Source organism: Podarcis pityusensis (genome assembly GCF_964106645.2).
Source record: "Podarcis pityusensis genome assembly, chromosome: 6".
Classification (NCBI taxonomy): domain Eukaryota; kingdom Metazoa; phylum Chordata; class Lepidosauria; order Squamata; family Lacertidae; genus Podarcis; species Podarcis pityusensis.
Genome location: NC_138030.1, coordinates 40,976,363 through 40,993,418, shown reverse-complemented (window position 1 = coordinate 40,993,418; position 17,056 = coordinate 40,976,363). Strand labels below are relative to the sequence as shown.

At 42.9% G+C, this 17,056-nt stretch overlaps 1 protein-coding gene and 1 long non-coding RNA gene across 3 annotated transcripts in view; one reads left to right on the top strand and one right to left on the bottom strand.

The window, feature by feature from the left end:
- The window catches only part of LOC308478940, a 41,228-nt gene extending 32,498 nt beyond the window's left edge, over positions 1 to 8,730 (top strand). Inside the window, exons 3-5 of one of the 2 annotated variants that reach the window (XR_013987386.1) lie at positions 7,368 to 7,532; positions 7,676 to 7,778; positions 8,309 to 8,730. This is a non-coding gene — a long non-coding RNA (uncharacterized lncRNA). Of the gene's footprint in view, positions 1 to 7,367; positions 7,533 to 7,675; positions 8,210 to 8,308 lie in introns of those variants that run through there. The other variant, XR_013987387.1, reaches the window with a different exon arrangement.
- DSTYK (dual serine/threonine and tyrosine protein kinase) overlaps positions 1 to 11,665 on the bottom strand; it is a 39,385-nt gene extending 27,720 nt beyond the window's left edge. Inside the window, exon 1 of the mRNA XM_081009028.1 lies at positions 11,208 to 11,665. Within this exon, the coding sequence (XP_080865154.1) occupies positions 11,208 to 11,505 (298 nt within the window). The 5' untranslated portion in view covers positions 11,506 to 11,665. The remainder of the gene's footprint in view (positions 1 to 11,207) is intronic.
- Positions 11,666 to 17,056: the final 5,391 nt, after the last annotated feature.

Here is a 17,056-nt window from a genome sequence, read left to right as displayed (position 1 = left end):
AACACTAGGGTAAATTGTAGGTTAGTGATTTGGTTTTCTATTTGTATTACATATATACAGGTGGCTTTTTAAAATAAGTACTACATACGCGGGTGGCTCTGTAGTCTAAAGCACTGAGCCTAGGGCTTGCCAACTGGAAGGTCAGCGGTTCGAATCCCCGCGACGGGGTGAGCTCCCGTTGCTCGGTCCCAGCTCCTGCCAACCTAGCAGTTCGAAAGCACGGCGGGAAGGTCAATGGCGTTTCCGTGCGCTGCTCTGGTTTCGCCAGAAACGGCTTAGTCATGCTGGCCACATGACCTGGAAAACTGTCTGTGGACAAACGCCGGCTCCCTCGGCCGATAAAGCGAGATGAGTGCCGTAACACCAGAGTCGTTCGCAACTGGACTTGACTGTCAGGGGTCCTTTACCTTTTTTTTACCCATAATAACCCAAGTGGTCTGCCTTATAATAATCAGAAAACTGTAGAATAAGATATCACTGAAAACCTGCCTAGACCTTATCTCCATTTGTGACACACAAGTAGGTGCCTATAAATTCCAGTGTTTACTTGTCCATCACGAACAGCTCACCTTTGTATATCACTGTCTCATTGTACTATGTATACTCCTCAAAGATGCCAAAAAGAATTTTAAAAATCCAGTGGTCTCTTATTTCCATCTTAAAGGGTATTTATGACTGGAGCCTTACACCTTTAAGCGCAGCTCCTTTTAGAAGGCTTGAAGTTCTCATATTTTACTACTATTATTTGTTGACCACTTAACTCAGGTGTGGGAAACCTTGGGTTTTCTGAATATTGCTTAACTATAATTCTCATAATCCTCGGCTACTGGGCATGTTTGCTAGGGCTGATGGGAATAGTTGTTGAGCAGCACCTAGTGGCATCAAAGGTTCCCCATGCCTGATTTGACTAATAAATAGTGCCCAATGTGCTTTTTTCCTTCTTTCTCCCTCCTTTTTTATTAGCCCTTTTTATTAGCCCTTTAAGACTAAGTTTAAGGGCAAGGTCAGTCTTACCATTAGAACTGATAAAGCTGCTCTGGAAGTATTTTTAGCTGAAGAATGGGATAAAAGTGTTTTCAATATTTAAATTTAAGGAGCAACCCTATGCTCCCTGGGAGTGGCTGAGCAGCCATAGTAGCCTGCAGAACTCTATCTCTGGAGTTCCCTGATGTAGCAAAAGAAAGCCCCGCTGCAGTTGATGAACTACCAGCAGTCCATGGGTCTTTGGGATGCCCCCCCCCCAACAGGTCCCAAAACTATACCAGCATGGTTAATTCCCTCTCATTTCAGGCACGGCAGGTGGGTGGGTGGGTGGGCAGGTAGGTATGGGGAGAAAAGCTAGGAGGGAAAACAGGAAAAGCTGCCATCCCCATCTCCCATCCTCGTTTCAAGTAGCCAGCAGGGCATAGAAGTGGCAGTAACTCTGTCACAGGTTCAGTAAAGGTGTCCATATTAAAAGCAACTTTATGTTCAGTGCCTTTAAAAGGGGGTTTCACTCATGCTGCACTACATTCTTGACCTAAGCATAACATTTTCCAAAAGGTATTTGGTACAAAAATTATGGAGAACAGAAAAAGAGAACAGCTTGTGTGTTTTATTCCACCCAGCCAACATAGAGCGATTCTGTTCCAAGTCAACTGCCAAACTGCTTCACAGTAGTGTCTTGTATGCAAGGGAAGAGAAGTACAGTAGAAAAAATTGTTTAGTGGCAGAAAGAGCCCTGCTGAAAATCATTTAAGACAACAGGGCCCCCAGTCACACCCTCAGCAAGGCAAGATCGTTTTCTGCAAAACCTGGAAAAATCAACATTAAAAATGAAGATGAAGTACGGTACATATAGCTTTAGACCCTGTGAATATTCAGCTGGTATGTGAACTTTTTCTTCTAGACAGGTCATAGCTTCATTTACCTTTTCCCCAGTCTAGGATGGGTACACTAGCCAATTGATCAGACAAATATTGCCAGTTGATTGCTTATTCACCTGTTGAAGGATACCGCAAGTGCTCGATCAAGTTCAGAATGCCACTGTGTAGGTAGAAGCTTACTTCTTTAAAAAAACGGATTATTTTTTTTACTATGCCATTCGCTAACAGTGAGACACATACAAGACGAGAAATTTGATGATGGAGGTGAAAAACCGGTTGAAGGTGACGCAAAGGAAATGAACAATTGGCCTGCTGCCTACTTAACATTGACTTCTGGATGTACAAGTTACTTGGTTTATTTTTTATTTTTTCTCTCCCTCTCTCTCTTTTTAAAAGTGTATTAACTGTAGGCTGACCCTAACTTTCCAGGAATAAAGCCAAACTACTATTCAGTGACTTGTTTATATTTATAAAAAACCTTACCTGCAACAATTTTTAAGTAGTACTTCCACTCATTAATCATTATTGTAAAACAATTTGGTTTTGCACTCAACATGCATATCGAACCACTGACTATTGGAATATTTTTATAATAAAAATATAAAATACTGGACCATTATTTGACCAATGTTTGCTCAAGTCAAATGCCCAGCTCAACCCTAGTCAGAATTCTATCTTCAGGGTCACAGAATAGGTTCAAGGATATTGGCTGAAAATGCCTGGACAAACAGAAGCTGCATTGCAGCAAGAAACCCTCTATGCTGCAACATGTAATCCAGTCTGACTACACAGCAAGTATATTTTTGTTGACTGCATGTATAGTCCTGATGCTGCCAATGAATAAGTCTCTAGACAGATGGTTGACTGCCACTAATTAATATCCTTCATGAATATTTTAACTGCCTGTTAAGTATCCATTTCCAGAGGGGCAGCCATGTTAGTCTGTTGCCAGGGGCAGGGGGGAAGGGTCCGGTGGTGCTGCTGTGAGTGACATTATATATTTGTATCTTGCTTTCTCACTCAAGATTACGTGTATTATCCTCCCTGCTCTCCCACTTTTATCTTTGCAATAGTATCCACCCTATTCCAATAACTGTAATTTATTTTAAAACAGATTTTAATAGTAAATGCATGTGCAAAAACATCAGTTCTTGACAATACATTGTGGGATGGGGGTGGGAGAGGCAATCCACATACAATGTTCTGGGCCCAGGAAATCCTGTGGGCGTCTCTGCTAAAGATCAACAGCACAGAAAGAGAATAGTGATTAAAACTTATATTAATATTTTCATATCCATTGCTAACATACTAACAGGCTGAATAACTCCAAAGTTACTCAACTGAAGAACTAGCCTCAATTCAGCAGTTAAGAAAATGACTTTTTGTTGTGCCCAGCTGGCAACAAAGAAGAATTCTTACACTAAAAGGATTAGTTGAAGGAACCATTTTGCATCAGTTGAGAAAACATGTGATCAGCACTTCAGAAGTGTGCAAAGAGTCTGCTTTTCCCAAGAAGAAACTAGGTAACTGATCTCAAAATAACTATATGAGCAGCACAGAGGAAGTTTACATCACGTTACAACAAGTAGAGCACATTCACATAAGATAGAGCACTTTGGAAATAAGATCTGATAAGGAAAAAGCTGCCACTGAAGGGGCCTAGTTAGAATATTTCTGAAGTTAAAATCTAATGTAGTGATAATGGATCCATGAAGTGGGATCGTGGGTCCTGAATGTGAGCCAGCTCCACCTAGAAACTTGGAGAAGAGACTTGCGCTCTCTGAGTGCGAGCCAGGCATTGGGTATCCTGCTTCCTTGATGGAAGCTATCTTGCCACATCTTGGTGATTATCAAAAGGCTGAATGTGCTGTGTGGGTCTGAGGGGGCTCTTTGTATGTCTGATCATATACAAATGCTTCCTGAGACAAACAGCAATTGCTGTCATGACCAAGAGGTCATTTAGGTAGAGGTCGAGCAGTTTCTCATACCACCGTGCAGTCATACCACCACTGAGCAAATGGGGGTGGGGGAGAGAGGTCTCTGTATTTGGTCTTCACCCCATTTTACAGTCAACTGAGTCCAAGGTACTACGCTGCTCTCCACTGTGTCATGCAGTGCCAATCAGGACATATGCATCACTTCTGCCCCAAGCACAAGGTGCACAACTGACCCTGCCTCACTAAGTCCACAGTGAGTCAGAGAAAATGCCAGCTGCCCACTGCTTCCTCTTGACCAGTGTTAGAAGCGCAGATATATAAGCTAGGTGCCAAATGGCTCCTTAAACCTATGTTTCAGTCACCAAAACAGAATGTCAATTGCCATTTTGGGGCAAGGTGGCTCCAAAGTCTTGCTTTTCAAATGATGGACTGTGATTGATTTTCAGTTGGACATCTGGCTAATTCATATGAAAACTTTGAACTAGGTTAACAACTCTGAAAATTTAAAGAAAAGTCACTTTATCCAGAAACAGTCCACATATATATTGGCTTATTTCTACCTCTTTTTCTTAATGGTGACACGGACCACCCCTACCCCCCACAGGAGTGCAACACAGATGTCAAAGATTAAACATGCTCTCTCAAGGAAGGCAGAGTCAAGACTAGTGTAAGGTTAATTCCTCTTTCAGGATGGCCAACAATAGCAACTGCTTCTTGTTTTGAGACAAGGGTGGGTGTTTTTACTCCTCTGCTGAAAAAAAACCAAAGTGCAAGTTTCTTCATTGTTACAATTGCTTGTCAAATGTGATCATATAAAGTGTCTCTAGCTCAACAGTGCAACTTCACAGGTCCCTTTAATGATTCACCAATATATCCATCAAGAATCAACTTGGCCAGTACTAAGACACTTGCACAAGTATAACCAAATATGCAGAGAATGGGGTGGTGCCTTAATGGTTCACACATCTAGCAATGGATTGTTAGATAACATGGATAGCAAGGTTCAAGTCGTGTCCCTGCCCTCATTATGCAAAGACTATAGGAAAAAGCTGTTGAAATCAGAGGAAGGTTACAAACTTGAGAAGAGATGACAGCAAAGAGTTTAGAACAAAAAACTGAAACACCTTTTCAAGAAAGCTAGAGGGAGCTTTTTGTGGGCGGGGGAACTCTACATGAGAATTGAAAGGGGTAAACGAAAATCACAACAAATCCCAGAGGAAAACGTGTGGGTTCTCAATTAGGTTTGCACATTACATCAGCTCCCAGGAATCCTAATCTAGGGTTAAGGCTCAGTTGATGAGAATACGTTTATTCAGGGAAAAGAAAACCTTCACTAGTGTGATATTCAAACTTGAGCATTATTGAAATACGTTACTATTAATATATTACAACTTCACATACTATTTCTACTCACAACACTTACGTAAGTTTCCACTTGAATAAGAACTTTCGGCACAACCTTGTTTTCTTCACCATAGAATTTCACTGTACCAAGGGTGTGGATCATTAAACTTTGCCAAGATTAGAAGTCAAATAGGGGAAAATGGGGTGTATCTAGAACCAAAGCTGTAGGCTAGCCCTGCAAGCATTCAACAGGCCACTGAAGACAGCAGGTATGGTGGTTATGGGATTTTGTTTGTTTGTTGCTAGCACTGACCTTAAGAGAGGATGGCTTACAAACAGCCCTGACCTTTTGGGATAAGGTGGCTTACAAACAAAATGCATAAAGCCACAGAAAGGACTGCATTTCGAGAACTTTGGGACTTTGTTAATCAAGACCCAGCAGAGCATGTGCATGCTAATTCACAATCCAGGATATTGTCATAGTATGCTCCCTATACCACTATCAGACTAGACACCACGGTCTTTGCACCACTACTAACTCCATCCATATGTCATATGAAAGAAAAGAATTTCAGCACACACTTATCATATATAGATATTCTACTAGCAGGGATGTTCAAGCATGAGAAGAATTCTATTTGATCATTGTTACCAGTTTTGAGTGGATTCTAATATACTGAACTGGTTTTGAGCTTCAAGAGCTCCCAATTACTATTATTGGTTTGGGGCTTAATTTTCTACTTTTGAATCCTTGCCCAGAGGTTTCCTTTGTCCCAAAGCATCTCTGTTTTAGAAACTTCACTTAATTTTATTACTTTACTCCTTTTTAAACCCAGCATCTAGATTTTTGCATTGCATTGCCTGAATGTATCTTGATTTAATGTTTAATTTATAAGACAATAAAGCAAGTACTGTATTTTTTGCTCTATAAGACTCACTTTTTCCCGCCTAAAAAGTAAGGGGAAATGTGTGTGCGTCTTATGGAGCGAATGCAGGCTGCACAGCTATCCCAGAAGCCAGAACAGCAAGAGGGATTGCTGCTTTCCCTGTGCAGAGATCCCTCTTGCTGTTCTGGCTTCTGAGATTCAGAATATTTTTTTTCTTGTTTTCCTCCTCCAAAAACTAGGTGCGTCTTGTGGTCTGGTGCGTCTTATAGAGCGAAAAATATGGTAATTGCTTTTTAGCTGATTATTTAGATTTAACCAACTGATAAGATTTTACTCTATTTACATTTGTAGAACCTCACTGAAGGAGGCCTTAGTGCATTTTGAGAAAACGTAAGAAAACAAAATTTACAGTCTAACCAAAGATGATGTTTCTTTTAGAAATCAGTGCCATCTGAGTATGACATTTCCTTATAATAATACATTGAGACGAGTTGTAAAAATAACTAAACATGAAATCTATGCTGTTTGTTTGTTATTAGTGTTTATTTAGTTGAAAACCCAGTGAAAGCTCCGTAGAGACCAGCCTGGATTGGTGAAGATCCAGCTAAGCCTTCTTGTCCTTTCTTCCTAAAGCAAGAACCAATAGTTGTAATAACTGAAAACAAATTATGTAAAAATATTTTTTATCTATGCATCCTACATGGCAGCAGTTTCTATAAGTATCCCAAATCAAGTCATTGTTCATCTGCTCCACCATTTACTCTGGGGCTATGTTTAAAGATTAATCACACTGATAATTAAACATTGCAAACCTGTTCCTTTTCATGTTATGAATCACCCAAATGCTGCGCCTGGTTTTCCAAATCAAATACCATAAGAACAGCTCCCTGATAAGATTTACCGGCACCACGTAAATAATGTGTGAAACTATCATTTGCCTATCTTGTAACATGAACACATGACTTAGTTTCCAATCATGTGAATAATTTTTATGCAGAGTTATGTATATGTTTTCTCACCCAAGTCAAGTAAGAAGAAATGTATTCTATGAAGCCATCCTCTGTAACTTGGTTCAGACAATCCACTAAAGAAACAACCTTTGGGCTTATGTGTTCCCCCACCCCCCAAAAAATCCCACAGCAATTATCTTCCAAGGTCTCTGGTTACAACAGAATCAGATAAGTACTGTTTGTCCATATCCTATATAAATCACCATCTCAAAACACAAAATGGCAAGGAGGGAGTGTCTTAAGCCCATGCCTTGTTCCTGTTTTGTTCAGAAAGTGCTGAAGTTTATGAGGCAGGAATTTTTCTTGTGCTTTATTTTTCCACAGAATATTGTCCGTTTCATGCATTCATTAGAACACTGAACGTATGCTAACTGCGATACTGGAGTTTTTGCCAATTGGAGGCAGGCAAATGTTTTCTACATCTTTAAAAAGGCAGGTGGGAGGAAGAGGACCCATGCAACTACCAAGCGGTCATCAATACCAGGAAAGGTATTAGAACAAATAGTAATTAAACAGCCACTCTTTGAGTAGTACTTAGAAAAGCATACTGTGATTACTAAGAGCCAGCATAGGTTTCTGAAAAAGAAGTCATGCCACACAAATCTTATTTCTTTTCTTTTCTTTTTTTATAGAGTTACAAGCTTGGTGTATCAGAGGAATACTGTGGATGGAGCATATCTTGCTTTCATTAAGGCTTTTGACAAAGTCCCCCATGATAGTCGTGTGGAGAAGCTGGTAAACTGTGGGCTAGATGATGTTACTGTTAGGGGAATTTGTAGCTGATTGACTGACCGAACCCAAAGAGTGCTCACCAGTGGTTTCTCATCATCCTGTAGAAAAGTGACAAGTGGGATGCCACAGGGTTCTGTCCTGGGTTCAGTGTTATTCAACATCTTTATAAATGACTTGGATGAAGGAACAGATAGGATGCTAAGCAAACATGCAGACGACAACAGACTAGGAGGGGTAGCTAATACCTCAGAAGATGGAATCAGAATTCTATATTACCTTGAAGTTCAATATGAAGGACAATACTTAGGCAGGAAGAACTAGCTGCACAAAAATAAGATGGGGAACACCTGGTTTGCCAGTAGTACATGTGAAAAGGATCTAGGGGTCTTAGTAGACCACAAGCTTAACGTGAGTCAGCAGTGTGATGCAGCAGCACCCAAGAAAGGGGGGGGGGTGCTATTATAGACTGCATCAACAGAAGTATAGTGTCCAGATCAAGGAAACTAATAGTGTCACTCTTCTGTCTTTGTCAGACCAGTACTGTGTCCAGTTCTGGTGTGCAGAGGAGAGCAACCAAGGAGATAAAATGTCTGGAAACCAAGACTTATGAGTAACAGTTGAGGGAGTTGGATATGTTTAGCCTGGAGAAGAAAAGGCTGAGGGGTGATATACCAGCCATCTTCAGCTATCCAGAGGACTGTCATATGGAAGTTGGAGCAAACTTGTTTTCTGCTGCTCCAGAGAGTAAGACCTGAACCAATTTCAATTCAATTTCAAGTTACAAGAAAGGAGATTCTGACTAAACATCTGAAAGAACCTCATGACAGTAAGAGCTGTTAGACAGTGGATCAGAGGAAGGTTTTTAAACAGATGCTGGATGGCCATCTGTCATGGATGCTTCAGTTGTGGTTCCTACATTGCATGGGGCTGGACTAGACGTGTGAACTTGCATATATCTGAGGGTTTGATTACAGTTGCTCCAAAAATAAAAGTGTTTCAATAACAGAAACAATTGCCATCATGTATCACAGTGCAGTTCTGATTCATGCTATTCTGCTGCATAATTGCCGGTGCCCAGAAACCATAGCTTGGTAGAAATCCGGAAGTATAAAACAGCCCTAATGCTTCTTAACAACTGCAAAACCAGAAGGAACCAAGGCATAAGTAGACACATTTCCATTAATATGTATCCTTGTATTATTTATCTTTGTAAATAAAACATTTCAGGTATTCTATCAGTATCAGTCAAAACTTGCCAACTATAATATATCCAAAGACATACACAAAAGAAACAAGTTTTTTTTAAGGGTTGCCATACATCCGGACATATCCAGAATACTGTAGCTCCAACCAGTGTCTGCGCGGGAAAATCTAGACGTATGGCAGTCAATGTCAGTGTCGTCTTTGCTGATTTTCCTCAGAAAAAGCTCAAAAATGTCTAATTTCTTTGCAACCCTATTTAATTGGCACATCAACAGCTGGTTTACACACAAGTGTAAATAGGACTGCAACTTAAAGCTTCTGCCAACTCCTTCTGATCTAATATTTTAAAAAAGCACTTTGTACAAAACTTCCCAATGAAAGAGTGGGGAAATGTACCTAGAAAGTTAAAGCTGTAGGGCAGAATCAGAAATCGGAAAGCATCTGATTGTTTTGACAAACATTTAAAAACAATGTCTCTATAAGAAGAATCACATTTCAACTAGGTGCAGATTTATTACAAGTTCAGGGCCAACAGCCTGTGTAGCGAGCCACATGTTTCCTGAAGAGGCAGGTCATGCATTCCAATCACACATCTATTCAGATCCTCATTCTAATTTTTGTCTTCCTTTATTCATTCTCAGAACCAGTTTTGATTCCGTTACTCTTTTACAAACCTCTTGTGTCCATCCAGATCATTCCGTCCAATCACATCTATGCCATTTCTAGTTCACTGCTATTTCATTCAGTATATTTCAATGCAGTCCAACCTCAGAACATTTGTTTCCTTCCATCTCAAGGAGCATTTCTTCTCATTCACCAACAGAGACCAGAATCACAGTATTTCAGAGTACAGTGGAGAAGGTGGGGCAACAAGCTACACAAGCATGCATACTGAGAAATTAAAATACTAATAATAAACATCAAGTTAATGCTTAGATGTACAGGATGCTGCTGACCACAATGACTCATGCTCCAATAAACCTGTCTCAGAAGCAACTTCTCTCTGCTATCCATCCTGGGGTTTGTTTGGTGGGGGGACTATATTAGTTTGTAGTTTACCATACATAAAATTCTTACATTTTGGTAGAGTATAGGCAGAGTCTAACACAAGTGAGCACTTAAAGCAGTCACTGATGGTAATCTTCGATCCAAAAGGTATATAAGGGGGTGGCAACAGTGCCATACCAAATTCTTATTCAAAGCCAGCATGCCAAACACTTAAAGGGCAGCCAATGTCATTTGTTTGTGCATAGCAGAATTCTTCTTGGGTTCTGGGCAGCTTCAAACAGCAGCCACCTGTCAACCACTAGTTCCTTCAACCTTCAAGGATTCCTATAATTACTCCTGGATAATCACCTTTTTTCTCGGCTACCTCCCTCTTCATCTTGGCTACCTAAAGGCCTCTCAATTGCCTTTTCCCACTCCCTCTGGAAAAGCCAGGATCCCCTCCACATACCTTGCAGTCACCCACAGACATGGATGCCAGATACAGAACCATGAGCATAGCGTGTGGTCACAGATTATAGGACTTGCAGTCCAGCAACATCTGGGCAGCCACAGTTCTCCAGCTCTGCCCCAGCAGGCCTCTCCCTGCTGTCAATCTTCTGTTAATCCACACCATACATTTTAAGCAGTCTTATACCACTTTAACTGTCCCCCCCCCCCATTAAGTGATCCTGAGAACAGTGGTTTGTTAAGGGTTCTTTGAGAAAATGGTAGTTCTGTGAGGGGTATATTACAATTTCCAGTATTCTTTTTTGGGGGGTAGGAGGAGAGCCATGATAGCTAAAGTGGTATAAATGTGCTTTAGCTGTATGGGGCGGATGTGGCCTTACCTGGGGGGATAGGGAGAGCAACAACAGTACAGTCCTAACCATGTGTACTCCAAAGCAAGTCCTATTTAACGGAGCTTTCTCCCAACTCTGCAGCTCTAGCACCTTGGCGAACTCAATTAGAGTTACTTGGGAATACAGATGCACAAGAGCAGACTGCAAGGGCTGCCCAAGAGGGGGGAATTCCACCCACTGAGTGCCATTCCCACACCGCTTCAGTGATGGAAGAAGCCACACCGGTTGGAGTTTCCCTTGATGCATTTTTTTTAAAGGTAGAGGAATATCCCTCTACCTTATGTTGGCAGAGACCCAACATAAAATGCGGAAGCTCCTCCTCCCTCCCCACCCGTTTCCCCCGATATGCCCCCCCCCCCCACTCCTCTCCCGAGCTCCTTACCGGCCTGCAGCGAGGGACCCTCACCAACCGGGGCACAGACATCGGGGGAGGGCTGCTCCTGCTGAGGCCGCGGCTCCTCCCCGGCCGGCCCAGGGGTAGCGGCGGCGGCGGCAGCAGAGGCAGCGCCGGGGCCCTGGGAGTACTTGATGTCGCGGAAGAACTTCTTCGTCTCGCGCAGGTTGTGCTGCAGCCGCGCCAGGTGCCGGTTGTAATGGCCGAAGGCGCGGCACAGCTCGCGGCTCAACCCTCCGCCGCCGCCGGAGCCCCGGGTCGAGGGGCCTCCCGTTCCCCCCGACATCTCGCCCGCGGCGGCGTCCGCCTCAGAGCTCTCCCCCCACCACGGCGGCGACTCGGGGGATGCCAGGCTGGTCTGGCGCCGCCTGGGCCACGGGCTCGGCCTCCTCCTCTGCCAGCAGCGTCGCACCGAGCCGCACTGCGCACGGAACGGAACCTTTATCCGGGCGCTCTGGCGGGGAGGTGGCGGCGGCGGCGGCGGCGGCCGGGGGCGGACCCCATTCCGCGCGCTGGCTCGCCTTGCACTGTGGGGGATGTAGTCGCCGCTTCCCTCTTGTTGCAGAGTAGCGGAACTGCACCCTCTTGGAAGGCGGGGAGAGGGCGGGTGAGGGCCTTTCCGAAAGGCACTCTGGGATTTGTAGTCTTCTGCCGGGAGACTCCCCACTTCAGTTTACAAGTCAAAGGATCAGTGCCGCATTTACGTATAAGCTAAACAAGTTACAATATAGTTTAGGCCCCACTCTCCGGGGCGGGGGGGGGGGATTAAAGCGGGGGGGGGGAAATCTGGATGTACCTTTCCAAAATATAAGATAAATAACAAATAAAATAAAACCTGCATTCAGCAACAGAGCCAAATGGCTTTAGATACCTATTAGGTCCATAAATTGCCATATATTCAACACAAAAAAGGGACAATTTGTTGACAAAGGACAGCTGGACATATAAAGGGCCCCATTACCTTCAGTAGCTTAGGGCCTCATCAAACCTAAATCCACCCCGGACGGTGGGCTTGCAGGGTTGGCAATGCCTCCAATTAAATGCAAATGGCATATATGGGGGGGGGGGGGACACTGAATAGGAATGTTGAAAAAGTAACGTTTGAAGCCATAAGATACTGCTTTGGGGTGGTTTTAGAAACACTTCGCTTGTCACAGTAAATGCTAAAAAAACAAACCTACAATCTAAGACCAGAGGTCAGCAAACCTTTTCAGCAGGGGACCGGTCCACTGTCTCTCAGACCTTGGGGGGGGGGGGGCGGACTATATTTTTTGGGAAAAGAATGAACAAATTCCTATGCCCCACAAATAACCCAGAGATGCATTTTAAATAAAAGGACACATTCCACTCATGTAAAAGCACACAGATTCCTGGACCGTCTGTGGGCCGGATTTAGGAGGCAACTGGGCCAGATCCGGCCCCTGGGCCTTAGTTTGCCTACCCATGATCAAAGGAATTTGCCTCCATGAGGAGAACAAACCTTTCCGTGCAGAGCAAAGCTAACCATAATTGCTTGAAAGTATATCCTACTTGATACGGAAGGGGGGGGGGGCATGTCTTCTTCTTCACCTTCTTCGCTACAATATATCCATTTATTTCCAATTGCCAATGTCAAAAGGGACTAAAATCTATAAAATTCATAGAAAATCAACTTGCCAATTTGCTCAATTTCTCTAGGACTCCATGACACCTCCCCTGCCCTCCATAATCCCTCAAGCAAGGTGTCAAGACCCTAATCCTCTCAAATCGCTCTGCCAAGCCCTTCCTCCGGGCGATGCCAGGTGACAGACTATGCATACATGGACCATTGTCTTCTCAGGATGTGCTTATCTGCGCATATCTCCAGCTCTGCATATTCCCCCCTCCCTCCTCCATATGTTAATCCGGTGTAACCCAACCTCTTCCTAATGTATTCGTGATGTAATCTGTGTAACCCAACCTCTTCTTAATGTATTCATGATGTAACTGGGATGTATTTTGCACTGTATTCTGGGACATGGAGGGAAATTTCAAAAGTTCATGTCACCCATTTCTCGCTGTTCAATCTCGCCTTGAACCTGTTGCGCAATAAACTCGGATCTCCAGCAGCTTGCTCCTGTCTCCGGCTGAGCTCATTTTCTTCCGCAGGGACCCGCGGACTTAGTCCGACGAGCTGGGTGGCAGAGTAACCCCGCACCCAGATTTAACCGTAACATACTGAATTCAAAGGAGTTTACGCCCAGGTATGCGATATTAGGATTGCAGCAGTAACCTCCTTCCCTTTAGAGTTGCTCCTAGAAAGAGAAACAAGACATCTTGTGACATCTTGGCTAGTTTAGATGTATTCAAGTCTCCAGGGCCAGACGAACTGCATCCAAGAGTATTAAAAGAACTGGCAGGTGTGATCTCAGAACCACTGGCAGTCATCTTTGAGAATTCCTGGAGAACAGGCGAAGTCCGGGCAGACTGGAGGAGGGCAAATGTTGTCCCTATTTTCAAAAAGTGGAAAAGAGAGGACCCAAATAATTATCGCCCAGTCAGTCTGACATCAATACCAGGAAAGATTCTGGAGCAGATCATTAAGCAAACAGTCTGTGAGCACCTAGAAAGGAATGCTGTGATCACCAATAGTCAGCATGGATTTCTGAAAAATAAGTCATGTCAAACTAACCTGATCTCGTTTTTTGACAGAATTACAAGCCTGGTAGATGAAGGGAATGCAGTGGATGTAGCCTACCTTGATTTCAGCAAGGCATTTGACAAGGTGCCCCATGATATTCTTGTAAAGAAGCTGGTAAAATGCGGTCTTGACTATGCTACCACTCAGTGGATTTGTAACTGGCTGACTGACCGAACCCAAAGGGTGCTCATCAATGGTTCCTCTTCATCCTGGAGAAGAGTGACTAGTGGGGTGCCACAGGGTTCTGTCTTGGGCCCGGTCTTACTCAACATCTTTATCAATGACTTGGATGATGGACTCAAGGGCATCCTGATCAAATTTGCAGATGACACCAAACTGGGAGGGGTGGCTAACACCCCAGAGGACAGGATCACACTTCAAAACGACCTTGACAGATTAGAGAACTGGGCCAAAACAAACAAGATGAACTTTAACAGGGAGAAATGTAAAGTATTGCACTTGGGCAAAAAAAATGAGAGATCCAGCACCGAGGGCCTTCTGGAGATTCCCACACTGTGAGAATTGAAGCTACAGTGAACCAGGCAGAGGGCCTTCCACCCTGTGGAATGCCCTCCCATCAGATGTCAAGGAGATGAGTAACTATATAACCTTTAGGAGACATCTGAAGGCAGCTCTGTATAGGCAAGCTTTTTAAGGTTTAATGTTTTGCTATGTTGTTACTGATCAGAAGGTTGGCGGTTCGAATCCCCGCGATGGGGTGAGCTCCCGTTGCTCGGTCCCTGGTCCTGCCCACCTAGCAGTTCGAAAGCACATCAAAGTGCAAGTAGATAAATAGGTATCTATTGGGCGGGAAGGTAAACGGCGTTTCCGTGCGCTGCTCTGGTTCGCCAGAAGCGGCTTAGTCATGCTGGCCACATGACCCGGAAGCTGTACGCCAGCTCCCTCGGTCAATAAAGTGAGATGAGCGCCGCAACCCCAGAGTCGGCCACAACTGGACCCTTAACCTTTACCTTTATGTTGTTACACACCACCCCAATATCCAAGTATTAAGAGACTCCAGGGTTTCTTCCAACACTTGGGGCTCATTCACACTTACCTTTGGCCCCACATTTCTAGGCACAAGTCCACATTTTCCCAGTATCTGAGCACTTCCCACCCCCGCCACTGTACCCAGGAAACCAGCTCTTTAACACTAAATTGGAACAAAGTGCAATTCGGGTTTTCCATGGATAGCTGTTTGTTCTGATTCGGCAGTAAAGAGTGGATGTTCGTGGGGAGGAAAGTCAGGGCAAAAAACAAACACAACACTCAGACAGGGAGCTTTAAAGTACAGACCTGAGCCTAGAAAAGTAGAGCAAAGATAAGTGTGAACTGATTTCCTTGGAATGAAGGCAGCAGAGACTGGTGGTTTTATTTACACATATCTACAACTTGAGCATACGATGGAAGGGCTCACAGCCTTAACAACATAAAAGATATTGCTTCTCTATTATTCACAGTTTTGAATCCAGCACAGCCAAAATACATCTGTCTGCAGCTCCTGGCATTCAGCTTTTGACCTCTTGCTCTTTTGCACACACCTACGTAGCAGCTAGGTGAGGGGTTGGGGAAGGCCTACCCATTTGTTCTGTGGCACAGAGCAACTTCTTTGGTTAGGTTAAATTGTGGTACGTAACTGGCCAGCCAAAGCCATTACCTTGACAAAGGAACTGGCTTGGAAAGCTTCTTCTTACCCAGTCAATCCTCACAGATACAGGATCGTCAGTTCTGGAAGAGGACCCAGGGTTCCATCCAAACTGTCCCCTGCCCAAACTCATATCAATACTAACCTTCATTTAATGTAGAGAGTTATTTTTCTGTTTGCCTGGGGATCTGTGTAATGTGGTGGGCTTGAATGTTCTATTCTATCTCCAAAGTTCTTACAGCAAAATACTTCTTACATTTTAAAGCTTATTATTAGGGATCAACCGAAGAAGAGTTTTCTGTAACAAACTGAGCCCGACCAATTACAGGGAATTCTTACTTTTAGTCCTTAAATAATTTCATTGGTCTACTTGATAATTCATATTATTAATTATCTGAAACATTTTGGAAAGCTACTCAAAATAAGGTTACCAGATGTCCCCGTTTCCCGGGGACAGTCCCCAGATTTTCAGATCAGTCCCCATACAAAATCCATTGAACTTGAAAAGTGTCCCTGGATTCATTGAAGAAAATATGGTAACCGTAACTTAAAAGCTATTATAAAAAGTTTACTATAGTAATAATAGCTTTCAGAATGATTTCTTACTTCCTGCATTTAGACCTGGATAAAATCCAAAAAGCACTTCAAGTATGAGAAAAGGAAAATGCAAACATTCAGTTATCTCAAAATATAAAACTGAATGTCTGGAGAGTCCTGCAATGTAAATAGAAACTCTAGTTACAAGTAATTGATTCATGGCAAATCACAACATAATTCTCAAAATTCATAGACTAATAAGGAAACCATCTCCTTTGTTTAATTAGAGCAATTGCTTTCAGCAGTCCTAGATGACAGATGCAGACAAATTCCATACAATTCTCCCCTTTATATTTGTGAAAAAAATGCTACAGAGGATCCCATATTTTTCAACTCTTTTATTTTTGGAAGTCGACATGTATGTCACTTTATATGACGTTGTTCTGATTTGCAAAACAACTTTGAAACAGAAATGTAGTACAGCAAACAGCTGTATTTCTTACCATGTTAACAAAAAAACAAAAAGCAAATGTATTTTTATATGCATGTGACAGATTATCTGGTAAAATTAATCCTTTTTGGCTTCTTGTTCTCTGGACAAATTGATTTATACTGGATGTAAAAATGAAAACCAATTGTAACTGGATTTTGTAATCGGGAAACATCTCCCCCCCCCCTTTTCTTTTACTGGTATGCCTTTATTGGTTAATTGTATTTCAGTTAATGGCCAAACAAATAAACTTTGATTGATTGATGAGACAGATTTAACCTCCAAATGATTTAAGTTCTTTGATTCTCCCTTCAAAGGCTGAAGTAGCTAGGAACATGATGCTTCTTGTAAATTGCTATTTAAAGAAAAATGAAGAAAAATCCACATATTAGTTAAACCAGATCCTTTCTCATCCTTGCTGACCAAATGCATGCTAATTTGGAAGTTAGCTGGGTTCATATTTCACCAACTGTCTAGAAAAATGGAACAAACTGCAAGATGGAACT